General features: G+C 32.0%; 4 protein-coding genes and 1 non-coding gene across 5 annotated transcripts; 1 reads left to right on the top strand and 4 right to left on the bottom strand.

Annotated features, from left to right (window-relative positions):
* Window positions 1-789: 789 nt before the first annotated feature.
* LOC129890146 (uncharacterized) lies at window positions 790-2,478 on the bottom strand. The gene is made up of 2 exons (XM_055965690.1): window positions 1,515-2,478; window positions 790-1,027 (listed from the first exon to the last, which is right to left on the bottom strand). Exons 1-2 carry the CDS (start codon window positions 2,400-2,402, stop codon window positions 1,013-1,015), a joined length of 903 nt encoding a protein of 300 aa, XP_055821665.1. The 5' UTR covers window positions 2,403-2,478; the 3' UTR covers window positions 790-1,012.
* Window positions 2,479-8,893: 6,415 nt separating this feature from the next.
* On the top strand, window positions 8,894-10,988 carry LOC129890144 (probable WRKY transcription factor 53). The gene is made up of 3 exons (XM_055965688.1): window positions 8,894-9,294; window positions 9,490-9,618; window positions 10,168-10,988. The coding sequence occupies exons 1-3, from the start codon at window positions 9,017-9,019 to the stop codon at window positions 10,781-10,783; spliced, it is 1,023 nt and encodes a 340-aa protein (XP_055821663.1). The 5' UTR covers window positions 8,894-9,016; the 3' UTR covers window positions 10,784-10,988.
* A 275-nt stretch (window positions 10,989-11,263) lies between these two features.
* On the bottom strand, window positions 11,264-17,036 carry LOC129890145 (protein SEH1). The gene is made up of 8 exons (XM_055965689.1): window positions 16,755-17,036; window positions 15,627-15,738; window positions 14,944-15,044; window positions 13,465-13,542; window positions 13,087-13,242; window positions 12,661-12,773; window positions 11,904-12,030; window positions 11,264-11,601 (listed from the first exon to the last, which is right to left on the bottom strand). Exons 1-8 carry the CDS (start codon window positions 16,911-16,913, stop codon window positions 11,470-11,472), a joined length of 978 nt encoding a protein of 325 aa, XP_055821664.1. The 5' UTR covers window positions 16,914-17,036; the 3' UTR covers window positions 11,264-11,469.
* LOC129890906 (small nucleolar RNA snoR104) lies at window positions 14,101-14,218 on the bottom strand. The gene has a single exon (XR_008767090.1). It is a non-coding gene; the product is annotated as a small nucleolar RNA snoR104 (small nucleolar RNA).
* A 7,235-nt stretch (window positions 17,037-24,271) lies between the features above and the next one.
* Window positions 24,272-25,046, bottom strand: LOC129888603 (uncharacterized). The gene has a single exon (XM_055963554.1). The coding sequence runs from the start codon at window positions 24,954-24,956 to the stop codon at window positions 24,465-24,467; it is 492 nt and encodes a 163-aa protein (XP_055819529.1). The 5' UTR covers window positions 24,957-25,046; the 3' UTR covers window positions 24,272-24,464.
* Between the last annotated feature and the right edge of the window lie 1,113 nt (window positions 25,047-26,159).

Genomic DNA, 26,159 nt, shown 5'->3' with positions numbered 1-26,159 from the left:
ATGGATTCAAAACTCTTTCAAAATATGAGTTTAGAACTTAATATTTATGCTACTTTTTTCAAGTTTTTTTCACAGACACACATATTTATATGGTCTTAGTCAAGAATGGTGGGTTCAATTGAACCCATTCTTAAAGCTATACGTCTGTCCCTGGGTCTGGATGGGGAATCCGTCTCTTTTGTGTATCTCATTGCATTTTTCTTTTGGACTTAATGATCATCTGGTTTTTGCTTTTATCCTCTGAATGCAATAGGATCAAAGCCTTCAAATATCTAATAGAATATACTCTTTCTTTTACTTATACGTTCATGAGTTGTCTGAACAATTTAAGTAAACAACAACATACCCAGTGTATTCCCACAAAGTGGGGTCTGGGGAGGGTAAAGTGTATGCTGACCTTATTGGTTTCTGAAGTTCCCAGGATTTTTGAGCATTCCTCTTAGTTGTTATCTCATCTGAATGGTAGAAAGAAGAAAAACTTGCTAGTTACTATACTCACAACTCCTTAAAAAAATTATATTTGTTCAGCTTTGAAATCCTGAAGTGCTATTACTGGAAAATTGTCTCTAAATGCTGAAGAAAAGATCATTCCATTATAATTGACTCTTTCTTTCCTCTATCCTTGCTCTCTTATTATCGATTCATACAGATTCCATGATGTTATGTACAAATGTCTTTGCTCATTGTTTGTCCATTTCATTTTCCACCATGAGGCAATATTGATTATTTTACCTCCCCCCCCCCCCCCCCAAAAAAAAAAAAAAAGAAAAAAAAGAAGAGAAAATACTGTTCTCACAAGTTTATTTCATTACTTGATAGGCCAGGTAAGCCATAGGTAATAGGTACAGTAGAAGTATTTGCATTTATTCATGCAGCACACCCACTCTCTCACCGACACACACATAGCACACCTCTCTCTCTCTTGATTAAAGTACATAATTATTGAGAAACAGAAGTTCATTAGTGGTATAGCTTCTGTCTCTTACTCACTTGATTATTGCAGCTTACTTCTTCAGCAGCTCTCCCTCTGCAAAAGCAAAATTACAATTTAGGCTTCAAGGTAAGTTGGGTAACTAGTAAAGTTGCTATCTTAATGAAACTGAGCTTGTGAAGGGTTACACTGACTGATTCAAGACCTGTTCCCTTTCACAGTTAGTGGATGTCCCGGCTTTAGATCAATTTTGTGAAATACTCCCTCTATTTCAATTTGTTTGTCTTGTTTTCTTTAGTCCATTTCAAAAGAAATGCCTCTATAATTCTAACTCTCCACATAACATGTTTAATACCACAAGATTAAAGGGCATTTTGTTACATTTAACATATCTTTAGTTTCAGACCACAAGATTCAAAAGTCTTCATTATTTTCTTAAACTCTATGCCAAGTCAAAACCGGACAAACAAATTAAAACAAAGGGACTATTTAACATTGAAATCTAATTTTTTCTTTTTTGTTGTCAATGCCCATCAGATTATACAGAAGCAAAAATAGACAAAAGGTTATATTTAGATTATACCTTGTTCCTTCCACAGTTCTCATTGTCGCTCTCATCACTGCTGCTGTCACTGCCATCTCTGCAGCGTCCATCTCTGTTCTTCTTTTGCCTCATGGTCTTCAGCTGATTACCTATCTTATGCATGATACCCCCTTCCTTCTTTGAGCCATGGTACACAGTCTGCTGGTTGTGGACGTGGCTACCATGACTTCCGTGTGTAGCAGTGGAGCCATGGCATGCAGTGTTCTGGCCCTTAGCATGATTTCCATGCTTAGCAGTGGAGCCATGGCCTGCTGAATGCTGAGTTTTGGCGCCATGGCATGTAGTGTTCTGGCCGTTAGCATGATTTCCATTAATAGCAGTGGGACCATGTCCAACAGTTTTGGCACCATGACATGCAGTGTTCTGGCCGTTAGCATGATATCCATGAATAGCAGTGGAACCATGGCCTGCTGCATGTTGAGTTTTTGCGCCATGGCATGCAGTCTGCTGGCCGTGGCTACCATGATTTCCGTGTATAGCAGTGGAGCCATGGCCTGCTGAATTTTGAGTTTTGGCTCCATGGCATGCAGTCTGCTGGCCGTGGCTACCATGATTTCCGTGTATAGCAGTGGAGCCATGGCCTGCTGAATGTTGAGTTTTGGCTCCATGGCATGCAGTCTGCTGGCTATGGTTAGCATGACCTCCATGCATAGCAGTGGTGCCATGGCATGCCGATTGTTGAGTTTTTGCCCCATGGCAGGCAGATTGCTGACCGTGGTTCTCGTGGTGGAACATCTTGGTTGTAATCTCTTTCATTTTTTCAGCCAAAGAGTGGTGCTCATTCGCCTTATGGCAAGTGACAGTGTTGGTGGTTTTCTGGCAGACAGTTTGTTGTGCAACTGGCTTTTGGCACTGAAGTGATGCCATTGAAATTTGTCTGGAACTGAACAGAATTCTTGTATTTGAGTTCTAGTTTCTTATGGCTCTCTTACTTGACATGGCCAGTCATATGACATCTATTTATACTAGTACATTCTTCTCTTTAACACCTCACATCACTAGCTCTTGTCATTTTTTAATCTCTTTTTTGTCAGGTAGAGCTTTTTGAGTGAGCATTTATTCTATTCCTTCTGATAATTGAGTTATCTTTTTATTGTTCTATTTTCTCAACTTGGACATTTCTACATATTTGGACTAATAGCAACTGGAAGAAAACTCTAGACAAGTCATCATGTGGCCTGGAATATGATAGTTTAAACTTGCCAGCCCTTTTCCTTTTGATTGGCAAAAACTATGATCCTTTGGCTGAAAGTATAATTCAACTACACCTCCATCCCAAACATGTCGGAGTCGGAGTCTGTGTGATTCATAACTTATGGCTCTTTGTTAAATCTTTCGGAATCCGACTTGGTCTATTATGTTTGTTGTTACAATGTGAAACTTCTAATTGTTAGATTGCCAAGCTGAATAAGTTGATCAACTTTATTCTTCTATGCTAATTTGATTTAATGTGTAGACATTTATTGTATCGTATGAATCGTCAATGCACGAATATGATGTAAATATAGTGTTATTTACGAGCAATAACATAACGGAGACTCTCATAAAAGTGGGTAGAATTATTTTTTTCTCTCTAATAGCCAAGAGTATATTTGAATATTATATAAGTAGGAAATATGTGCTACTTGCAAAATTCGAAATACTTCTCAATTAGACTTTATTCTAAATGCGTTTTCATTATTTGTTGTCTAATTCCTATATTCTTTTCTCTTTTCTCTTTTCCACATATAATAAATAAATAGAGGGCAATGAAGGGTTACTTGCGCACACATTTTGGAGAATATGTATTCTTAGATTGAGAATTACGGGAGTGAATTACAAGAATGACCTTAGAAATAGATAGTCTTGAACTTTTGATCTCATTTGTCCCGTAGATAATACTTCAAATTTTGACATTTAATTTAGCTGCTAGTGAGGTCAAAAGTTCAACGCCACCAATTTTCAGAGTCGTTGGGTGTAATTTCCCGGAGTTGGACAGATGAAATGTTGGGCTAAAGCAAGAGTTGTCACATAAGCCCAGTGCAATGGATGGTCCAGCATGAAAGTCTTGGCCCAAGAACTAAAATACGTTGGATCATTTGCACTTCTGCCCCTATTTTGAGTTTGTATTTAATTCGGAAAAGGGCCAAAATTACCCTTGAATTTTGAAAAATAGTTTATTTATGCCCTACATTCTACTTTAGGGCCAATTATACCCCTACCGTTATACTTTGGGCCAAATATGCCCTTGAATATAACAGAATGCCACGTGTCAGTTTCTCAGTGGTCAACTTATTTCCCCTTTTAAATATGTTTTTTTAATTTTTTTATATCTGTTTTTAAAACCATTTTTTAACATATTTTTTAAAAAAAAATCTATTTCGTTTTTTTATCTATTTTTAAATCTGATTTTTAATTTATTTTTTTAAAATCTGTTTTTTTATGTATTTTTTACAATATGTTTATTTTATTTTATTTTAAATTTGTTTTTAAAATAAATTTGCATTCACAGATTTTAAAAATATATATTTAAAAAGCAGATTTAAAAATGGATTTAAAAAACATATAAAAACAGATTTTAAAAACAAATTTAAAATAAAAAATTTTAAATCTGTTTTTTTATGTATTTTTTAAAATATGTTTATTTTATTTTATTTTAAATTTGTTTTTAAAATAAATGTGCATTCACAGATTTTAAAAATAATAATTTTAAAAGCAGATTAAAAAATGGATTTAAAAAACATATAAAAAACAGATTTTAAAAACAAATTTAAAATAAAATAAAAAAAAACTGATTTTAAAAAATAGATAAAAAACAGATTTAATCTCAAGGGCATATTTGACCCAAAGTATAACGGTAGGGGTATAATTGGCCCTAAAGTAGAACGAAGGGCATAAATAAACTATTTTTCAAAGTTCAGGGGTAATTTTGACCCTTTTCCGTATTTAATTTCTGCTCCTCAAGGCAAATACTTTCCACGCCCTTAAAGAACTTTTACCCATTAGGCATAAGTTTGATTGTCTAACGATAATAATTAAAGAAGAGCCTATTTGATGCGTAAACCGATAATTAAATAAAATATGTGGATGCACCAAGTTCAAATAAAGTCAAAATAAATGTTGATTTTTGCTTTGATTCGATTTAATTTGATTTTTCAGTTTTTTTGCAAATATTCCTATTCATTATAAAGAATTTTTCACTTCGAGAGCTCGAACCTGAGAACTCTACAATTATAGGTCTTAATATACTGAGGTATATAAAGCATCCTCTAACAAATATTCAGTACTGGCTCTTACTTTTCTTTTTCTCTTGGAATGGTCTTACCAAATTCCAATTGATTGCTAGGTTTACTAGTATAAATGTTTACAATTCTCATAATTGAATGATTTTTTTCTTTTTTTAACAAACTAAATTAGAGAGTAAGATTATTCAACTTGACAACAGTCAGTCAAAAGACCACTGAAATCCAAACTCATAAAAATATGGTCAAATTTTAGTCTCTTAGGGGCCATTTGTTGGAGACATTACATTATATAAATTGGAAGAAAACAAAAAAAGGGGCTGCAACTGTTGCTATACTTTCTTCGTCTAACATTATCTATCGTATTTTTCTTTTTCACGCTCTTTATAAAAATATTATTTTTTAATAAACAATTACCCCTAATATGTGTTGCTTTCCTAATCAAAAGATGGGAGAGAACCCTTCTCCCAAAATTGTGCTATCATTTTGCTGAGTTCCTTCAATATGGTTCTCTCAAGTGCTTTAGTATACTCTATTTGTTCACCTGTGTAGGTTTGTGGCACGGTCAATTCACAGGGAGGAGCGCGCATCTCAAAGCATGGGGCAAAGAATATTGCGTTTTCACTCTGTCTCTCAAGATCCATCACAAATTGAGTTTGAGAGTCGTGTGATGGATAACTATCCAGCACAACTCGGAAAATATTTTTGGTGGATGGAAGCCCCCTTTACCAAGCTTTTTATGTCTGAAGATATAATTTTTCTCATTGATTTAGTTGGATTATATGTTTATCTCCTCATAATTGAAATTTTATAGTTTTCAAGAAGAATTACTATTAAAAATAAAATAAATTCAAAAAACATAATTAATCGTGTCTTAAACTTTTAAAATAGAAATTAGTAATTTGAAATTGTTATTTTTTAAAATCATGAAAAATAATTTGAGACGAGGGAGTACCCAAAAAATCCAACTGAAATTTAATTATTTTGTCAGCGGTAACTTCAACAGAATTGAAAGAGGAAAACAATAATACTAACAATTTAAAATCCAAGGAATTTTCTTAATTGCAACATCTAGAAGTTCTTGGTTGGTAATTTTTAAATTTTCAACCCTTTTTTATCTGGCTAGCAGTGATTACAAATAGAAAGAGAAAAACAATGAATATCATCATTAGTAATGATAAAATTAGCTAATAAAAATATGATTAGTTCAATTCATTCAAGTCTGAACGGGTTATTAAGCGTCTCATTTATTAACTCGATCTATTTTGACTCATTTGATTCAATCTATTTGAAATCTAACATGATATTTGATCCATAAAAAAATCTTGTTAAAATAATAAGTATTCTTCCGTTCTCGATCAACTTTGTTTCTCAATATAAAACTTAGGAATACAAATCTAAATTAATTAATTCGGAATACAATATCGAATATCAGGTGGGGGGAAAACAAAATATATATATATATGCAATAAAGTGGAAAAGTGCATTGGAAGACCTAGAAGATCCATTTATAATGAGATAATACAATTTGTAAATATGGAGTAATTATGTGGCACTTATCTTCATGACTTCATTCTACCCAATAAGAAAAAAGAACGCGGAAATTGAGATATTTGAATATATTTATTCTTGTCTTTTTCTTTCTTCCCAAAACCACACATTCCTTTTAACAATATTGTCTTCTTGGTTTCACACCTACAACAATAACATGGAATGGTCTCGAGTAAATTTTGAAAACAATAAGATATATGACTTGGAAGAATTTACGTAATTTTTTTCTAAGCAAAAAAATCATAGTGACTGATTGCTTTTTTTAATCCGGCGAAATGAAGTTGGCGTATATCAATTTGGATGACATCCTACTATAATAGATAACAATACTGAACGCGGGAGTCATCGATCAGACTAAAAAAAAGGATTATTTTCATGTGTGTCAAAGATGCTAATCTTAGTTCTTAGTTTATCTAAATAAGATGTATCAGAATTGCAGTCTTACGTATGCATATTCTATTTGAACCTCAACTATTTTGTTTTGGGCTTTTAGAGAACAACACACTTTCTATGAAAGGCTATTTCATTTTTGTAATGTAAAGTTGAGATATAATACTTGTCACTGTATCATAATATTTTATCTCTATAAACCTTTAAACTCAACCTCTGACTTTAAAATAAAGACAAAACTTTTTTAAATCAAAAACTTAATCATTAACGTCAAAAAATGGCTAAATCATCAAATAGACCCCACTTTTGTAAGTTTGAATTGGTCATACATTGGACTTTCCTAATTTCTAGATTAACGGCGTTAAGCCAACAATGCCTCGTGTAGATGTGATGTGAGAAAGAGAAAGATAAATTCCTCTAAGATTCCAAACACATAATTAATTAATTAATTAATTAATAAAGTCTTTTTAGTAAACGCAATTAGTTTCCTAATCACTCTTTCAATTCAATTCATTTTGTCAAACATGATTAAGGTATTAGAATTAGAGTAAGGTGAAAGGCATAGATTAGTGTTAAATTAATATTGTTTTCTAATTATGGTATGGCCTAATGGCTAATTGGTTGTTTTACTAATTTTGAGGTTTTCTCATGCTAAATAGGGATGATTATATAGGACAACATGTTCTTTATTGAATAAATACTCAAACATGAGATAAACAGAAACAAATCAATAATCCATTCAATTCTATTTAAATATCATAGAAAGTCACTAAGAAATTATATTGTAATCGAAAAATCATTTCAACTTGTCTATAAGTCATGTAAAATATTTATTTTATCGCTCCTTAATAACTTTATTTGATACTTAGGCAGATTTGAATCACATTTTTTTTAATTATAAAAAATAACTAATGACTTTCGTGATACTTAAGTTTAATGATTTCAATGCAATAAAATGAAAATTAATAAGTGGTCATATATATCTATGATAACCCTTTCAAAGATATGGTTATATTAGGCAATAACTAGAATTCAAACTCCTAATTCATTTACCTCTAATAGTATTTTAACTTAATGTGCATTATAAAAGGTTGTTAAGAATTGACTGATATAAAGTCATTTCTAATAAGTACTTATTCATCAAAACCTATAATACAAAAATTGATTGATATAAAGTCATTTTTAATAAAATACGTTTTATCCCAAAATTGAATTTCTTGGCACGAAATCATAATTAAGACATAGAGTGATCACTAATTTGAACACGGATATCAACTTTTCCTATAAAAAATCACTTTTCGCAAGTTTGATATGATCTTGGACACGATACATTAAAGCACCACCACAAATGTCATTGTTCATCCATTTGTGATTATCAAACACCAAATGATAAATCAAAAACACACCCTCAAACTTAATCATCAAATCTATAATACAAAAATTGATTGATATAAGGTCATTTCTAATAAAACACGTTTTATCCCAAAGTTAATTTTTTTGGCACGAAATCATCATAATCAAGACATAGAGTGATTATTAACTTGAACACGAATATCAACTTTTCCTATAAAGATTCACTGTTCGCAAGTTTAATATAATATTAAATTCGGTACATTAAAGCACCATCACAAATATTATAATGCATCCCTTTTCAATTATCAAACGCCAAATGATAAACCAAAAATACACCCTCAAACTTGATGTGCTTTTTCATGAAATATCGACATTCCATCACTTTCCATATAGAAAAAAGTTGGAGATAACAACTCATATAATTGTATTTTATGTGGACGTGGATATTATGAAAGAAAATACAGATTATTATTTTTTGGACATTCTAGAAAGAAATTTATAATTTATTTAGTTATAGTTTTTTTGTTTTTTTTTGGTGGGGGTGGGGGGTGGGGGTGAGGTATTGGAAGTTTGAATTGGTCAGCATTTGGACCTTGTTCACTAAAACATTTTCACTTGGTAAAAAGATTTTATGTCCAAAGACTGGTCTACTTAATAATAAAAAAATAAAAAAATAAAAACTCGTTTTCCACAGTCAACTTTCAAACTATCTTCCACTTCACCACTCACTTTTTTTAATTTATTTTTTTCTCCACATTTCATTTCCTTTTAAATTCAGCTTCTTCTAACTCTTATTTCCTCATCAATTCTCTTACAAAAAAAAAGAAAAAAAGAAACTTCTCTTCTACTTCTTCAGAAACTTCTAAATTTCATTACTACAATTTATTTATGTAAAATAACCATAAACACCTTAAATTTTCACTAGCCACTTATTTTCAAGATTGCATTTTTATCTTTGAAAACAAAATGGATTGTGGATTCAATAGTGAATATAATTCATTGATCAATGAATTAACACAAGGATTGGAATATGTTAAGCAACTAAGAGCTTCAAATAATATTCAAGAATTGGATTTTCATATGCAAATGATTCTTTCTTCTTTTGAAAAATCTTTGACAATTCTCAATTGGACTGGCTCAGTAACACAAACACCACTACTTATAGCACCACCAGAGTCTTCAATTTCTGTTGATGAGAATCCTAAAATTGATGATCAAGATTTTAGATATGTTTCAAAGAAGAGGTTAGAGCATTTTCCGAGTTTGATTTTCGCTCAGCTAATAGTTGTTATCTAAAAAAGTTACCTTTTTTGTTGGAAAAAAGAACGATTTTCTGATATAATAACTATTAGTTTGCTGGACATTTGAATTTTGATGATTATGGATTTTTTCATTTTTTTTTGAGTTTAAATTGACTTGGTTTTTTATGGTTATTGCAGAAAACAGATGCCTACATGGAATGAACAAGTCAGAGTGAGTGCAGAGAATGGATTTGAAGGACCTACTGATGATGGATATAGTTGGAGAAAGTATGGACAAAAAGACATTCTTGGTGCTAAATATCCAAGGTGATTAGTCAGTTTCTCTATTCAAGAATTTGGTAAAAAGGGTACCAACTTTTAAAAAAAATTTAGGAAAAAAAGGGAAAATTAAACTGAAATTTTAAAGATTTTTGTACCCTTTTAGTAATTTTGTCATATAGAGCTATCAAAACGGATTGATTCAATCTAGCCAAGCTAAGTCATGGGGTCTTTGATATTTGAAAGACTAAGACGAGCTCGACCTTTAAAATGTCGTTTCGGCCCCTCTCAAGGGCCGGCAAGCTGACCTAGATCAGTCTGATTAGCCCAATCTAGTCTGTGTTATGTGACGGGCTAGTCATTTGAAATGACCTTGAAAATGCCGGCCCGGCCCAGTCTGTGGAACCGGTGAGCTTGTTTAGGTGGGGCTTCTCTTAGCTCAATGGAATAAACCCCTATCCTGCTCAAGTAACAGGCTAGGCTGGCTGTTCTAGCCTCGTGGATAAGTCTATTTTGACGGCTCTACTCGATCGATAGTACATAATTTAATCAAACATGGTCCTTTATCCTAACGATGAGATTTCATTATGTTTGCAGGAGTTACTACAGATGCACATATCGACATATGCAGAACTGTTGGGCAACAAAGCAAGTACAAAGGTCTGATGATGATCCTACACTATTTGAGATCACATACAAAGGGTCACATATTTGTAACCAAACTTTTAACTGTGCTGCTACACAACCAAAATCACCAGAGAAACATAAACTCAAGAAACAAGCCAACAATCCAAGAACAATATCATCGAACCAAATGCTTGCGAACTTACAAGCAAATCTGAGAGTGAATACCAATGATTTGGACAAGAAAGAAGCAACATGTTCTTTCCCATTTTCACCTACATTCTCTAGCTTCGTAGACGAAAATCTGCATTTCCAGATGTCACAAGTTGATGACAATTTGGTTGGGGGTTATTCGCCATCTTTTGTCTCTCCTACAACCCCAGAATCAAATTACTTCTCATTACCAAGCTGCCAGATGAATGATTCGCGAAGAATTCACAACATGCACCATTCAGAATCAGACCTCCCTGATTTGTTCTCAGCCAACACTTCATCAACAAGTTCTCCAATTATTGGCTTGGAGTTTCCACTTGAACATGTAGAGCTTTATCCAAATTTCCCATTTGATAACTCAGAATTTTTCAGATAAATAATGTCAAAAAAGGACAGTAAAATGAATAGTTTGGATTTTGATCACTCAGTTCTATTTTTGAAGTATAGAAGGGTAGGAACAAGTTAATAGTATTTGTATCAATAGCCTAGTATATATTTTTACTTCAAGCACATTCTTGCAAAAGACCGCCTGAATGTTCATCAATTTAATCAAACGCAAAACAGCCAAGCTTGGTTTTTTGACTTTTTGTTTACTTATAAGCAAACAAGAATAAAATGGTAACTAATAGTAGTTCTAAGTTGTCTATTCCATGGGAATAACTGATCCACGTCTATGAAATGCTAGTACCAAGCAACTGCTTCAAAGCCAACGTGATGCTGTCCAGGTTATGACCAAACATATTTTTCAATAATCTCACAGCGAACGGGAGATTTTTCATTGTCAATTCGGACGAAAATGGGTAATCAAATTAAATCAAAACTCTGTATCTCCAATTCTCCATACATACAAAAACAATGGGCTCAAACCAGTTCCATTATATCAGATAAACATAAATCATATTGGGAATTTTTCAGATTCCCACTTACAATGCAAGGCTCACTTAGCTTTACAAAATGATATGCCTGATGACAAATTGGTTACATGGATAAACCACAGAATCTTGTGTTTCACTGAGTTCTTGAATCTTGTTGAAGCTTGAATGCGAAAATCACACAAGCAGCCTAGCTAGTGGGCTCTAATATTGCTTGTTCATGCCAAACCCCGTTCAAGTTGCACTGCCACAAGCGAACTACGCCATCGCTCCCAGTAGTAGCAAGTGTCATTCCACTCATGTCCCATTCCATCTGCCATACCTGCACGATAAATATCAAATATGGTATAATTAAATGTGTAAAAGTTTTTGTCACCAATTCGCCTTAGAGAATTGGCAGATAAGAAAGTCAAATATAACGGAGTGTAGGGTCATTCAAGACAATTGATTCAGGCGTTAAAAACAAAACGAATAATTTTAGACACTTTACTTGCTTGTCAAACTTCACGTTGTAAAAAAAAACAATAAAAATAGATGGGTCAAGAGACCCTACTAATTTGTGATTAGATGCTGTTTATTGATTTACAAGCAGACAGTTAAACTTAATAGTGTTGCACTAGGTACCTTGCTGTCATGAGTAGAGAGCATTGCAACCTTCTCCACCGAGAGCCTTCCATCAGAGTCAGGATTTGATCCAACATGCCATAATGCAATTTCCTTGCAAGTAGCAACTGCTATTAGCTCGTACGGCCTGAAAAAGGAAGCTTTAAATTAGAAAGCACATACAACAAGCTAAACAGAAATTTTAATTCTTTGCTATGCAGGACTACGGACAACACCGGTGAATCCCAGTACTGAAAATTTTAAGCATCTTAGTCATTGAACAATTCTAACTTCCTCTCAGTCGAACTGTTTGGTTGAGGTTATAGTATCTGCCTTTTCTATAACAGACAAAAGCCAGATACTGTACACTCAACTAAACAGTTCAGAGGAAGTCATAATTATTCAATTATTATGATACAGTATCTACATCATATAAGCTCAAATGCACAGACATCTGCCCGTGGGTTAAGTACAGTATGTACAACGGATATCCCCCACTCATCCAGATCAATGGTGAAACTTTCAGGCTAGAAACTCCTTGGCAAAAAGGAAAAACTATAGAACATCTTTTGTGAACTACCTAATACAACTGCTGACGTTCACATATGCTCTACATATGATTACAGAAAGTTCTCTTCGGGAAAAAAAAAACTAAGCAAGTATAACCACCATCTACATCCTGTACAGCTTTTCATGTTCTTTAATTGAGATTGTACATTTTTCACTACCGGCAGTGTCTGGCTATATGGTTTTAAGGAGGATGTTGGCAAGAGCAAACCTTCCAATATTTGGTGCCCATGCAACAGTAGAGACTGGATCACCTTTATCTACAGGTAAAGCTAATTCTGCAACTGGAAGCCATCTCTGATGATCCTGATCGAATTCCCAAACCTGTGGAAATCTATGATATGATAACATTACATATGTCCCATCAGAGACCAAGTATACTAACAGCTTTTAAGACCAACTAATACATGATGTGGCAGCTTAAGATTTCAAGAATTACATCTTCCGACTTTATGAATGTCAAATAAATACATATAAGTTGCATAACTAGCTGAACTTTTATTCATCATCAACAAGAGTCAGAATGCAATAAATTCACTGCCAAGTTTTAGCTAAGAAAGAAAGATGTAAATAGAACCAATTAAGGAGTTTGGAACGCAACCCTTAAAGTTAACAGTAAGAAAGGAACTCGCCATACCTTGGAGGAGTTCAATTGTGGCACATCGGAATCAAAACCCAAAACGAAGCTTGATTGCTGGATTTCTCCTTTTAAGGGATTCCAAGCAATAGAAGCCGATCGGCATGAGACATTTCCAAATTTAGATACAGATTCAATGACATTCTGAAATTCAGCCTACAGAAAGAGGACTAAAAGTTAGCTTCTCCATTTCTTAGTAACATTCATAATGTGTCATCCTTAAGATAAAGTCAGAAGAGTTAAAAATGCTATCATAATATTCAGCATTGGGATAGAACAAGTACTGTTCCAGAGAGAAAAAGCGAAATAATGATCAAAAAGGAAGAACATGGCTCATGAGGTAGAAAGTCAAAGAAAGACCAGACTGTAGATACACACCTGCAGCTGCCAATTTTTCAATTCAAATGGATCTAGGAGCTCAAACACTTTCACTTGGCCATCTGAATACGCAGCAACCTATGTGAAAGAAAATAATGAAATATGTCATCAAAATGACTATGTAGTCGTACAGACTTAAAGCTATTGACAGAAAACCAAGAGTCACTGGATCAAACAATTTTATATGACTAAAAGCTATTGACAGAAAACCAAGGGTCACTGGATCAAACAGTTTTTTCTCAACATTGTCTATCAGTGAAATCGAAGAAAAAAATAAGGAACATAGCATCAGAAGGACCCATGAATTAAATGATATGCGAGTAAAATAAAGCGAGACCACAATGTACATTTATACATTGGCCACTCTGCATTATCACCTCCTCCATGGGGATCCCCACCTAACACATTTAATTGGCATTTATAACACTTTGGCATCTCATATGCCAATTGCAAAAGAAAGAGTATTTCCTCAGAACTTCAAAAAGGAAAAGAGAAAAAGAAACTTGGGAATACTTTTAACTTGGTACCAATGTGATCTTTGTTCAAGAGAGCAATTATTTTTTAGGTATTCTAGATGGCACACTTTAGAGCCAAATAACAAAAAACAGTAGCAATTAGTGTGAACCTAAAGTAGCTTTATGTGCCTCCTGATCAACAGCTTGAAGAACTCTCTCAAGTACCTCAAGCAGATTATGACAGAGTTTTACTGTGGGAAGTTTGTATCGGGCAACATCTCACCTCATAGATACTGCCCTTCTTTCCTTCCAGATAAATTCATTAACTAACCCAATCAACAATACAAGGACTTAGGGGAGAAGTTAATTAGTAGAACGATTCACCTTCACACTCCCAAAAAGATCTTCAATATTTTAGACCAATTATATCGCTAAATGCAATTATTAATAAACATATAAGCAACTTTGGCATTGTAAGTTCTCTGTTATTCAGTTAACAGATTACAAGAGGTGATTTTAACAACTTAAGAAGACAAAAAAAAACTGTACCAGTTATGTTTGAAAAAAAATTTGATGCAATATAAGTTTTTAATCAATAAAGGTACATTATCATAGCACATTGCTTTAAGAAGTAACAAGAAATCAACCGCAATGCTGCAGAAAAGATCAAGGGAAAAAGGGGGAAGTAACATCTCCGTTAAGGGCAAGAAAAACAACTTTTATTTTTCTGGCAGAGATACATTCAACATCTCAGTTAAGGGAAAGCCAAAAAATATTTTACTGTTCCTGCAGATATACATACAACAATAGATTGTTCGTGACTATCGAGTGATCCCATCATAATGCACCTAAAGCACTATAGATATGAAAGAGAAATAAACTCATACACAACATAGATACCATCTCTTTGTTCTAATCCTTTGCACCCTGCCACTCCAAAGCCTTCCCCAAGCTATTCAAATGACTGTTATCACATTTCAATGTCAAATCATAGACAATTACGACCAGTCTAATTCAGACTCACCAATTTCAGACTTGTCTGAGAGACTCCAAACTGAACATCCAGAACTTGGGATGAGATTCTGTCAAAGCATTTGCACAGCTTCCACTGAAGCAGCTCTGAATCTAAATAATAGATACTTATTGTAAGTCTCTAATTAAGTGATAATAAGAACAAAAGCTATAGCAGGTGAAGTTATTGTCAGAAGTAAAATTTGAGAAAGTATTTACAAATAAAACTAAAAAAACTAGAAGATTAAAGAAAGACTATGAAATCAAGTAACTGAATTGAGGATAAGATTAAGATTATAGTTTCACTGATAATAGGAAACAGAGATTATTAATAAGAATTCAACAGAAAATATTTTTCTTCACAATTACTCCTTGCCAAAAACAATAGAAATGAAAGAATAAATGCCACTAAGAACCAAAATAATCTTCAATTTCATATCAAGTTTCCTGTATTAGATTTTTTTCCCCAATATTTCATAAACATTTGTGGAAAAAAAGAATAAGTTATCTTTTGCTTCTTTTTTTTGTCTCTAGAGATTCCAAAGAAAGATACCAAAGATTTCACATTGACAATCTACTTTCATCAGCAAAACACCTCCATGATAAAAGAAGCAGAAAAGGCACGCATAACATCATGTTTAGCTTAGCTTCGTAACAATCGTTTCATCAACAAATGCAGAAGAAATTTGTGTCTACCTTCAACTACCTCCTCCCACAACAACAAACTTCCATTAGCACAAATGCACGCAACTGCATCTCCATATTCTGGTGGAGCCCAAACAACTTTTACAATGCTGGATTCATGCACCTAAATCAAAATATCAAAAGTGGAAATGCAATCGCGTAGATTTCAGTTCAAGAACTTAAGGTACTTTATAATCATGATTATTCTTTTCATAGGTAAAAAAGGGCAGCCCGGTGCACTTAAGCTCCCGCTATGCGCAGGGTCCGGGGAAGGGCCCGACCACAAGGGGTCTATTGTACGCAGCCTTACCTTGCATTTCTGCCAGAGGCTGTTTCCAAGGCTTGAACCCGTACCTCCTGGTCACATGGAGGCAACTTTAGGCTCCCCTTCAAAAGGAGGGATGCTGGAGTTGCAGAATACAAAAAGGACTAAGCCAGTTAGAGTTTCTCTTCCTACTTGTCCAGTTATTCTTGCCACTGCAAACTTACTAGCATATACTAATAAATATGGTACTTATTGCCTATACAAGAAGCAAGGGGAGGACGTGAATCATTTTCTCTTATTACATTATGACTTCACAAGGAAAAAAGATGTTAACGTCTGCTCCTATTTACATTTTATTGGCTTCTTAAGAAAAAGGAGAACTTTTTACAGAATCCAAAGTCTGATATCAAGAATCAAATGTTCCTTTTTCTGTTTGAAGGTACAATCCTCACGTCCCATCATTTTTTTGTAAGGTGGTGCCTGAGCTAATTTGAGCACTATTCTTACTAATTCCACCGAATACCTGCTATCTCCCACCAACCAACGAAGGTACCGAATAACCTTTGCTCACCAAAGCTTGGACAACCGAAACAAATCACCTAGGACTAGGATTTGAACCTAAAGACTTCATGGACCACTAGGCCAATGATCCTCACTATCACATAGAGCCGATCTCAGATTGATTCATAGTTGTTTTTCTATTTTTTTCTGCAGCAAATTCCTATATGTATAAATAGTTTATTCGATTCTTTGGGTGTGCATTGGTACTACATTAATGATTAAAAAAAAAAAAAACTTCAAAATCCATACGACATCAAAATGAGATTAAAAACTTCAGAAAAACAAATTCATATGAGAATTGAGTTTTTTCGAACCTTGAATTTAGAAGAGGAATTGAAAACAGATGAAGCCGGGTCAGTAGAATCAAAGACGGACAAAGTACCATCAGTTGAACCAGCAGCTAACCTGTGACCCGAATAATTCCACGCAGTGCATGTTGTACCTTCGTCCAGATTTATAATGGCTTTATCCATTCTTCCTTATTTGTCCAAATCTACAAATCTCAATTCCAAAATCTGCAATTTTGCTGCTTCTAAAACCCTTTTCTCTTCTAGGGTTTTTTGCTCTTGAACTTTGTTCCTTCTTTAACTTCTTTTTATTACATTAACCTCCCCTTAAGTTTCAGGTATTACATAAATCACCTTTTTACTCTTTTTTTATTCGTTACAAAATGTTAATTATAGAAAATAACACAATATATCTTTAAATATAACCAAAAAAATATATTTTTGTAGAATACAATTATAGTTCAATGTTTTTGACTGATCTACTTTATAAAATACTCAGTAATTATATAAATTTTGTATATTTAAATATAATATTCATATACTATATATTTAATCTATATACATATACATATAATATGCATAATTAATATATAAATTTTGTATTTCAATCATATTAGTAAATAAGTTTGGTCGAACGATACATATTGGTAAGTTTTCCTAAAAAATTTCCATGAGTGATCATTGACAATGATAGACTCACCCTTATTCAAGAAGTATCAATTGATATTCTTTCATTAAAAATTATATTATATATCGACAAGTAATTTTTATATACACAATCAAATATAATATCAGACATCTTCTAATACAATGTTTTACAATAACAGTCAAAAAATATGCAGACAAACAAATTTATTAAAGAGAAAATTTAATTATATATTATACATTAACTTCTTTATTACTTCCTTATATTTTGACTTCTTTTAATAAGAATCATAAATTTGTAAGAATTGTAAAAGATCACTTAATATATATCGACAAGTGATTTTTTATAAACAATAATGTGAGTATCAGTTTCATTATCATTATGTTGTAAAAGACTTGATGAAAGTGAAATTAGCAATCCTACCTCCATATATAGTTTCCCTAGCAAAAGGGGTGTTTTAAAGATTAGTGAATAGTCTACGTCTCCATGTCCACAATCACAGGTTTAATTTGTAGAAATAAATAGGTGGTAACTTTGACTTAAAGATTATCACTGTGTACTTTCAGACGATGCGCGCAACTTTCTCGCCGTTCGATATTCGTATTGCGATCGATAATATACAAAAGAAGTTATGTATTACTTTTTTTCAAGTATTTCTTATTACTTTCTTCATTTCTTTTTATTTATTAAATTTTAATTTGATATATCTATCAAAAAAGCAATGATTGATATATGAGTTCAATATTTTATTTTTATTAATTGATAGAGTTTTAAACATATTTACTCACGATATTTTTTAAAGACATTAACTCCATGTGAATAAACTGAGGATATAATAGGAAGAAAAAAATTATTCTTCTTTGTTGTAAAAAGAAAAAACAAATTAAAAAATATTTAACAAATAAATAGGAACGAAGGGAGTCTTTCAGTTAGTGCTAAAATATTAATTAAGTGAGGCGTTTAAGAAGATATAAAAGTTATATAGATAAATATTCAAATTCGGGAAATTTACATAGATATACTATATTAAGAAAATATTTATCATTTATATCAATAACATTTTTTTTTCATTGGACACTTATTATGCAATTTTAATATATATTACCGAAATAATTTATAAAGCACATATAATACAAGTTTTATTATGGATAATACATTTATCACACACTTTAATACATTTATAATACATTGTGTCAATTTTTTTTATCAAACAGGCATAATATATATATTTTAAAACACTTATATTATATTTATATTGCATACATAATTCATTTTTAATATATAACATATTTATCATAGTATTATTATATATTACTATAAATAATAATAAATAAAAAATATTATTAAAATCAATAATTATTTATTAAAAAATGTTCACCCAAATAATTTTTTCATATATGCCTGATTCATGTGATTTTATGAAATGCCAAAATATCGTTTTTTTTGTAGTCAATCCATAATGCCTGTTGGTAGGGCTGAACACGAAAAATCAAAAAACCGAACCAAATCGGAAAAAAACCCCGACATTTATTTGGTTTGATTTGGTTTGGTTTTTAAATTTAAAAACCGACTATATTTGGTTTGGTTTTGGTTTCAAGTCTAAAAAAACCGAAAAAACCGAACCAAACCGACTTTATATATACATATTTTAAAAATTAAATTTGTATATATATGTGTGTGTATTTGTATTTTTTTATGAAAAAAATACAATTTATATTGAATTTTTATATTTTTGATCTTGGTCATGCTTTTGAATTATACTAGATTGGGTCAAAATATTTTGATGGACTTCTAATGAAATGAGTCCATCTTGCATGGTTGGACCCAAAGTAAAAGTAAACAAAATGTGGACTTCATATCATCATTGCTAAGAATAATTATGCTCCTGAGTTTAGTTTTAGGAGTGACTATTCTTGGCAATACTATTTCAAATAAGTTTAAATTCAAATAGTGACTAGTGTCCACAAGGTGATTTAAAAACCGACAAAAACCGAAAAAACGATAAAAATCGATAAAAATCGAATAGTAAAAACCGATATAGTTTGGTTTGGTTTGGTTTGACAATTTGAATAACCGACTCAGTTGGTTTGATTATTTTTTAAATAAAAATCGATCCAAACCGAACCGTGAGCACCCCTACCTGTCGGTTATTAAATATATTTTTTAAAGTGCAAATAAATTTTTAAAAGTCAAACAATATGCCCCAAAAAGAGAAACCTAATTTAAAATAGCAACACGTTCAGACATTCAAAATATTAAATCTGGACCACACATGTATGGTTAATGGTTGCCTGCATTAAATTCATTGATACATCCTTTTAATCTTTACTTCTATGTACTATACACTCGATTGACATGAAATTTGAAAGAATAAACAATGAATGAAGGAAAATTCTTCCAGTTTTTTCTGCCAGCAAATTAAGTCGTGATTACCTAATAAAAGTTGTTAAGCTTCTCTTTCGTTTTCCCTTTATTATTAAGTTGAAAATAAATATTGACATTTTATAGTAATTGTTAGGTTCAACAGAACATCAAAAAATTATTTTTTTTGTAATTGATCATGATGCCTCCAGACTATTAAATGAAATTTTAAAGGTGTGTACAAAATCTTAAAAGACAAATCGATAATATATATTGTAAATATATAATAACCTAATTTAAAATAACAATAGGTTGAAAATTTTCATAATTTGAATTTGAACCATATATACATGTATGATATCTTGCATTTAATTCATTGATTTTTTTACTACAAGTACTACTAGATTGACATGAAGTTTAGAAAGATACTTGAAATTCTAGTTTATTAAGAAATATAAATGAAGGGAAGGCTTCCATCTTTTTCTTGCAACAACTTATGTAATGGTTGCCTTGTAAAGGTTGTCGCTAAGTGCATCTCTCTTTCGTTTTCCCTCTACTTATTAAATTGAAACTAATCGTCCACATCTTATAGTGACTTGTTCGATTTAACAAGATATCATAGCATTAATTTTTTGTGGTCGATCATGATACCTCTCGACTATAGTAATTGACTTTTTGAATATATGTACAAAATCTTAAGGCGAAATCCATCAGTAGCCCCCTAAAGTTGGCACCAACTTTTACTTAAACATCTCAACTAGGCTATTTTCATTTTAGACACCTCAAGTAAGACCTCAATGTGTCATTTTGATACTTTTTTGACAATCACCCAAATATATAAAGTGTGTGTAATGCATTTATTGATGACGTGTCAAAAGTGGTGAATTAAACGAAGACACGTGACACATATATATATCAAAAATAATTCTCAAATAATGACTTTTGAATAAAAAAATGACCAATAACTTGATGAAATGTGACATTTTTAAATCCAAATAATAATTTTTTTTTTAAAAAAAGAAAAATCAACTTCTATTAACTCCCACCCCACACCCTCCCAGTGGTCTCTCCAGCACCATCCACCCCTCCCATCATCTTCTCCAACCATACTCACCCCAACCCCAACCCCTCCCCCACCCCACCAGATCTTCATCTTTAGAAAAACTTTAAAATAAAACAGTATAGACAAGGACCGAGGCATGGCTATGGAGTCTACAAATTCTTCAATGGAGATATCTATAGTGGGGAATGATGTAACGGGCAGAGTCACGGAATTGGGGTACAGAGTTGCTCCAATGACAGCTATTACATCGGTGAATTTAAATCTGGTATAAAACACGGCCTCGGCTGTTACCATTTCAGGTAAATTAAAAATTAATTTCTTCATTTGAACTTTCTTTGCTATGGAGTAGCTTCTTCGTAACTGAGAATTAGAATCCTTAGGGTCTTTTTGTTAGGATACCGATTTAAAAAAAAATTGTCGATGTTTTTCAAATTATTTCGAGGATGAAGAAGGCAACAAAACAAAAAAGGTGTTTAAGCTTGAAGAAATCTCGTGGCATTTGAATTTTCTTTATATTTGGCTCAAATCTATTTCACCATGGATGAAAAATAATAGCTAAAAAATGGAGAAGAAGAAGAACAAGAAAAAAATGATAAAAAATATATATTTTTTAAAAAATGTTTTTCACGCGCTTAAAATGGGTGCAGTACATGCAATGTGCCAAATCAGCACAAAATGTCAAATTGACACATCGAGGCCTTACTTGAAGTATCTAGAATGAACAAAACCTAATTGAAATATCTAAATAAAAATTGATACTAACTTTAAAAGGTGACCGATGAATTCCGCCAAATTTTAAAAGACAAATATCATACACTCGAAAACACGTCGAGACATTTCAAAAATTGAATATGGGCCGCACAGGTATGACAGTCGACATTAAATTCATTGTTTTTAATCTTTACTACTTGTACTATACTAGATTGACATGAAGTTTGATAGAAACTCTAATGTCAATTGCCCAATCAAATGCTTCCTTCTGCAAAAAAAATTGAATGTATGTAATGATGTAAAGTGTATAAATGCTTTGTCACCAACCTCACGAGGACAACTATGGTAATTAATCTTCTTCCTAATTAATTACCATTTATTAATTATATTCATGCTCCATCCGTGAACATCTTTTATTTTTATAGCAACTTAATTACTAAATTTGATCCAAGATTAAGGATTAATTTGTTCGATTCGATTTGATTCAGAACCGAGCTAGCTAGTTGCAGAATTACGTAATTTGTTCAATTCGATCTGTACTCAACTAATTAATTATAGATAGTGATAAATTCACGATTTCGAGAAAATTAGAGTAAAAAGTAAAAATGAAAGATTAAGGATTAATTCGATCTGTACCCAACTGATTATAGATATAGTGATGAAGCTAGGAACTTTAACAAAGAAATCAAATAAAAATTGTAAGAACGACAAATTAAGGATTAATTCATTCAATTTCATTCAAGCACAACGAGTTGTAAACAGTGATAAAGTTAGAAATTCTAATCAAATTTATTTATTTATTAGAAAAAGTAAGAATGACACTTGGAATTCAAACTGCCGTCTAAATCAATCTTGGAACTAATTTGCTACTTGGAAGCTAGTCTTTATGTTAATGGGATTTTAATATTGGTTATATCTTATTTTTAAAGTATAATTTTTTGAGGAAGGAAATTTAGTTACATGTAGCTCTAGTAAAGTTTTCCTACTTACTTGCTAGTAAAGTTTTCGTGTTTTGAAACTTGATCAAGATCATAGCAACTAAGTTCCAAAAAAAAATGGATGAGAATTGAAGATATTGGTACATTTCATTAATATTCTCTTTCGTAGTCTTTTAGCGGTCTCCACAAATATAGACAAAAACTTGAGTTTAATGTGTCTTTAATCTAGCCACCACAAGATGCCAATAATCTTTTATATGGTAGCTAACATCTTCTAGCATTTGTTTGATGCTATAGTTCTAAAAATATTATAGTCTTATCCAATATAATCTTAACGTAAAGGGTGTGTTTGGTAAAACGAAAATTATTTGTTAGGAAATATTTTTTCAATGTGAAAGTCATTTTCTGATGTTTAGTTATCAAAAAAATATTTCATTAGAAGGGGTAAAATCATGATTTCCGTTACTTATAAAAGCAGAAGTTATTTTTCTTCTAATCATCTCGACTTTTAACTTCATATAATTACTTATTCAACCAATATTATTATTAATTTTTAGTATATATTTTTTCGAAAATACTTTTCTACTCACCAACCAACCAGGTAATGAAGATACCCCCTATATATTTGCCAAGAAATGCAAAGATAGTGCTTGGTTAGTGTAAAATTTAGGTCACTTATACATTTGTCATATATTTGCTGCCAATTTTAACTTAAATACTCCACGTCTCCACCTTCAACATAGATACAAGTCTTAATAGTTGGAGTCAACTTTTAAATATCATCACCCGTGATGTAAAGAAATCAATCACTACCATTATAGCATGTGTTGCAGCGGGTGAATATGCTTCTCTATTAATCAAACACCTCGATTTTGTGAGCCCTTGCGTATGAATTTTTTTGGGTAGGGATCACTTCCCTCAAATAAGCCTTAAGCAGTATAAATTTGGATTTGTCGAACTCCAATAAAAATATCGATCAACAATTAGAAACTCAAAAAAAAAAAAAAAAAAAATCAATCATTTCGAAGTTAAGTTAGAATTAACACAAATATATTATTATTATATAACATTTGTACTTAGCTTTAATGTTAGGCTCTTTGATTGATTTCATATTAATTATATACCAATAATTTTTTTTTTAAATGTACTAAAAACTACATATTCAAGCTCATAGTATAAAGATTACATGCTCGAATAGGGTGGAAGAATTGATAAGATTTGTCAAGCTCATAAACTAAAGATCACATCAAATTGGTAAACTGATTGGGCTCATAACATGAAGACTACCTGTTTGAATAGGCAAGAGGAATTGGTAGACTTACCATACTCAAACATGAAGACTACTAGGAGAAGTAAAAACCATTTTAGACCAGCCCGTTATCTATAAACTCGACTGCAAAAGCATGAAGCAAATTCAAACCCGCAACATCCCATTTAGAAGAACTCTTGCTCAAGCAACTCGACCATCCTGGCAATCGATAAACTTATCGGGCTCATTACATGAATAGTTCGAGCAATTTCCTCAACTAATCCATTGAGGTGTCGATGGTATTTATGTCATATATAGGTAGATTTCATAATTATAAACCAATAAATATAGAATACTTTGCACTTCGCGCGCTACTTTTTTACGTGAATTAAGGCGGGAGTGAACTAATCCAGCTGGCTATCATAAATATTGACCGCATCATTAGGCAAAAATGAAGTACCGTACTCCCTTCGTCGATGATTATTTTTCGTCAAATCTCTTACGAAATATTAATTAAAAAGAATGTTTAATATGAATTATGATTAAAGTGTCTATAATCTTCGAGAACACTAACTCTGAACCAAAAGTTTTGGAATGATGTCACATAATTGTACATTGTAGGGCATGAAAACTTCAAATTTTTGAGTTCAAAAACTAGCAACAACAATATTCCAAAAGCAGAAAGAAATTACTGTACTGCTTGACCAAACACTATACATATTAGTCATTAGATTCTAATTACTTACTACAATTAATATTGAGATATATATCAAGCACATGAAATACCAAGAGTAGTCGCCGTAAATCGTTCGGAACCCGTTCTTCTAACCAACGACTTAATCTCCGGCGAAAGTCCGTCGTACTCCGGCCCTTCCGGAATCGTCGTAAGTGCACCAGATTTATCATAAACGACGTAAAATCCATCTCGATTTTGCCCCTGAAAAAGTGGACTGTTGTTCTGTTTTGCTCTGAAAACGGATTTGAGAAGTTTCTGGAAAGATCTAGAGATTCTGGAAGTTTTTTTGGAAATCGGTTGAGTTTGTTGCTGTTGTCGATCTGTTGAAGGTGGAATAAGAACACGGCGATCGGGTAAATGAGGCATCGAGAGGCTTCTAGAAGATATGGCTGAGTCGAGTTGGCGTTCGAACGATTTCAACTCGAATGAATCGTAGAGTGAGCTTCCACAATCCCATATCAGAGGCTTGTTTGCTCCGCCGGCCGCCATTTTTTGTGGTGAGTTTTTTTCTGGAATTTTCGCCATTGTTGTTATGGAAGATAGTGGAGAATTAATAGAGGAGGACTTTGGGGTTTATATACTCGCAAGTCGTATGAAAGGTGTGTTTGTGGACTTGAGAGGAAAGTTCGTTTTTATCTTGTGGCGAGTGAGCTTTTAACGTGTTTGCTATGACTATTGGGGGCGGGGTGATTTTGGAATTTGAGCGGGTTTGTTCGAATTTGAGATTTTTAATTAATATTGGAGAAATTTTAATTGTTCTGTCGCAATTCATATCGATAAGATTTAAATGATCGTTTGATAGTTAATTACAATTAGGCAGATATTGGAGATTATTTATTCATATATTAGTTATTTCATTATGTATAAAATAATACATAGCTGATTTCTAAATTATCAACCAAACGTTGTATTAATTTTATACATAAATAATTTATTTTTTATTTATTTATCAAGTATCCTATAAATTAATATATAAATAACTTATTTCTTATTCCGCTGCCAAAATGACAACTAAGAGTTTTATACAGTTGAAGGAGCATTTATGAGGATTAATGAACGATTTGGCAATTTAAGAAAAAGAAGTCAATTTTTCACGGGGTCGGATATATATATATTAGTAATTTAAAATTTATTGATCCGATTAATATGATTTAGGTATTGTCACGGATAAGCTGATTAAAAAGAACTTTTTACTATAAAAAAAAGTTATGGCTTTAAAATTTAAACTCAATATCTTTGTTATGTGAAATAATGAAAGAATTTCTCTTTTATTACATTATATTCACTATATTAATATGAGAAATATTATAATTTATACTACTTTTGAGTTTCGATATAATTTCTAAATATCTAATAAGTTATAAATTTAAAAAAATTAATTAATTTAATTTAATTTAGATTTAGATTTAAAGATTAGTTAAATTATTTTAAAAAATATATATGTGACAATTAATATGAAATAGACAGATTACATGAGATAACTTTTCGAAAGAAACTGGCACTCTAAAAACATGCATTTGCTTTTTCTTTTTTACTATATGTTGAAGCTTTATAAACTTTATGTAACATATATTTTATGATTATTTACTTAGTACAGGAAAAATATATACAATTTGAATGAACTAGACAACCTATTTTATACATCTATTGAAGTATGAATATAATTTTGATTCGAACCTATTACTTTGTCAAAGATCGTTTCTAATATAAATAACAATTTTAGAGACT

Source organism: Solanum dulcamara, chromosome 5 (genome assembly GCF_947179165.1).
Source record: "Solanum dulcamara chromosome 5, daSolDulc1.2, whole genome shotgun sequence".
Taxonomy (NCBI): domain Eukaryota; kingdom Viridiplantae; phylum Streptophyta; class Magnoliopsida; order Solanales; family Solanaceae; genus Solanum; species Solanum dulcamara.
This window is presented reverse-complemented; position numbering and strand designations above follow the sequence as displayed.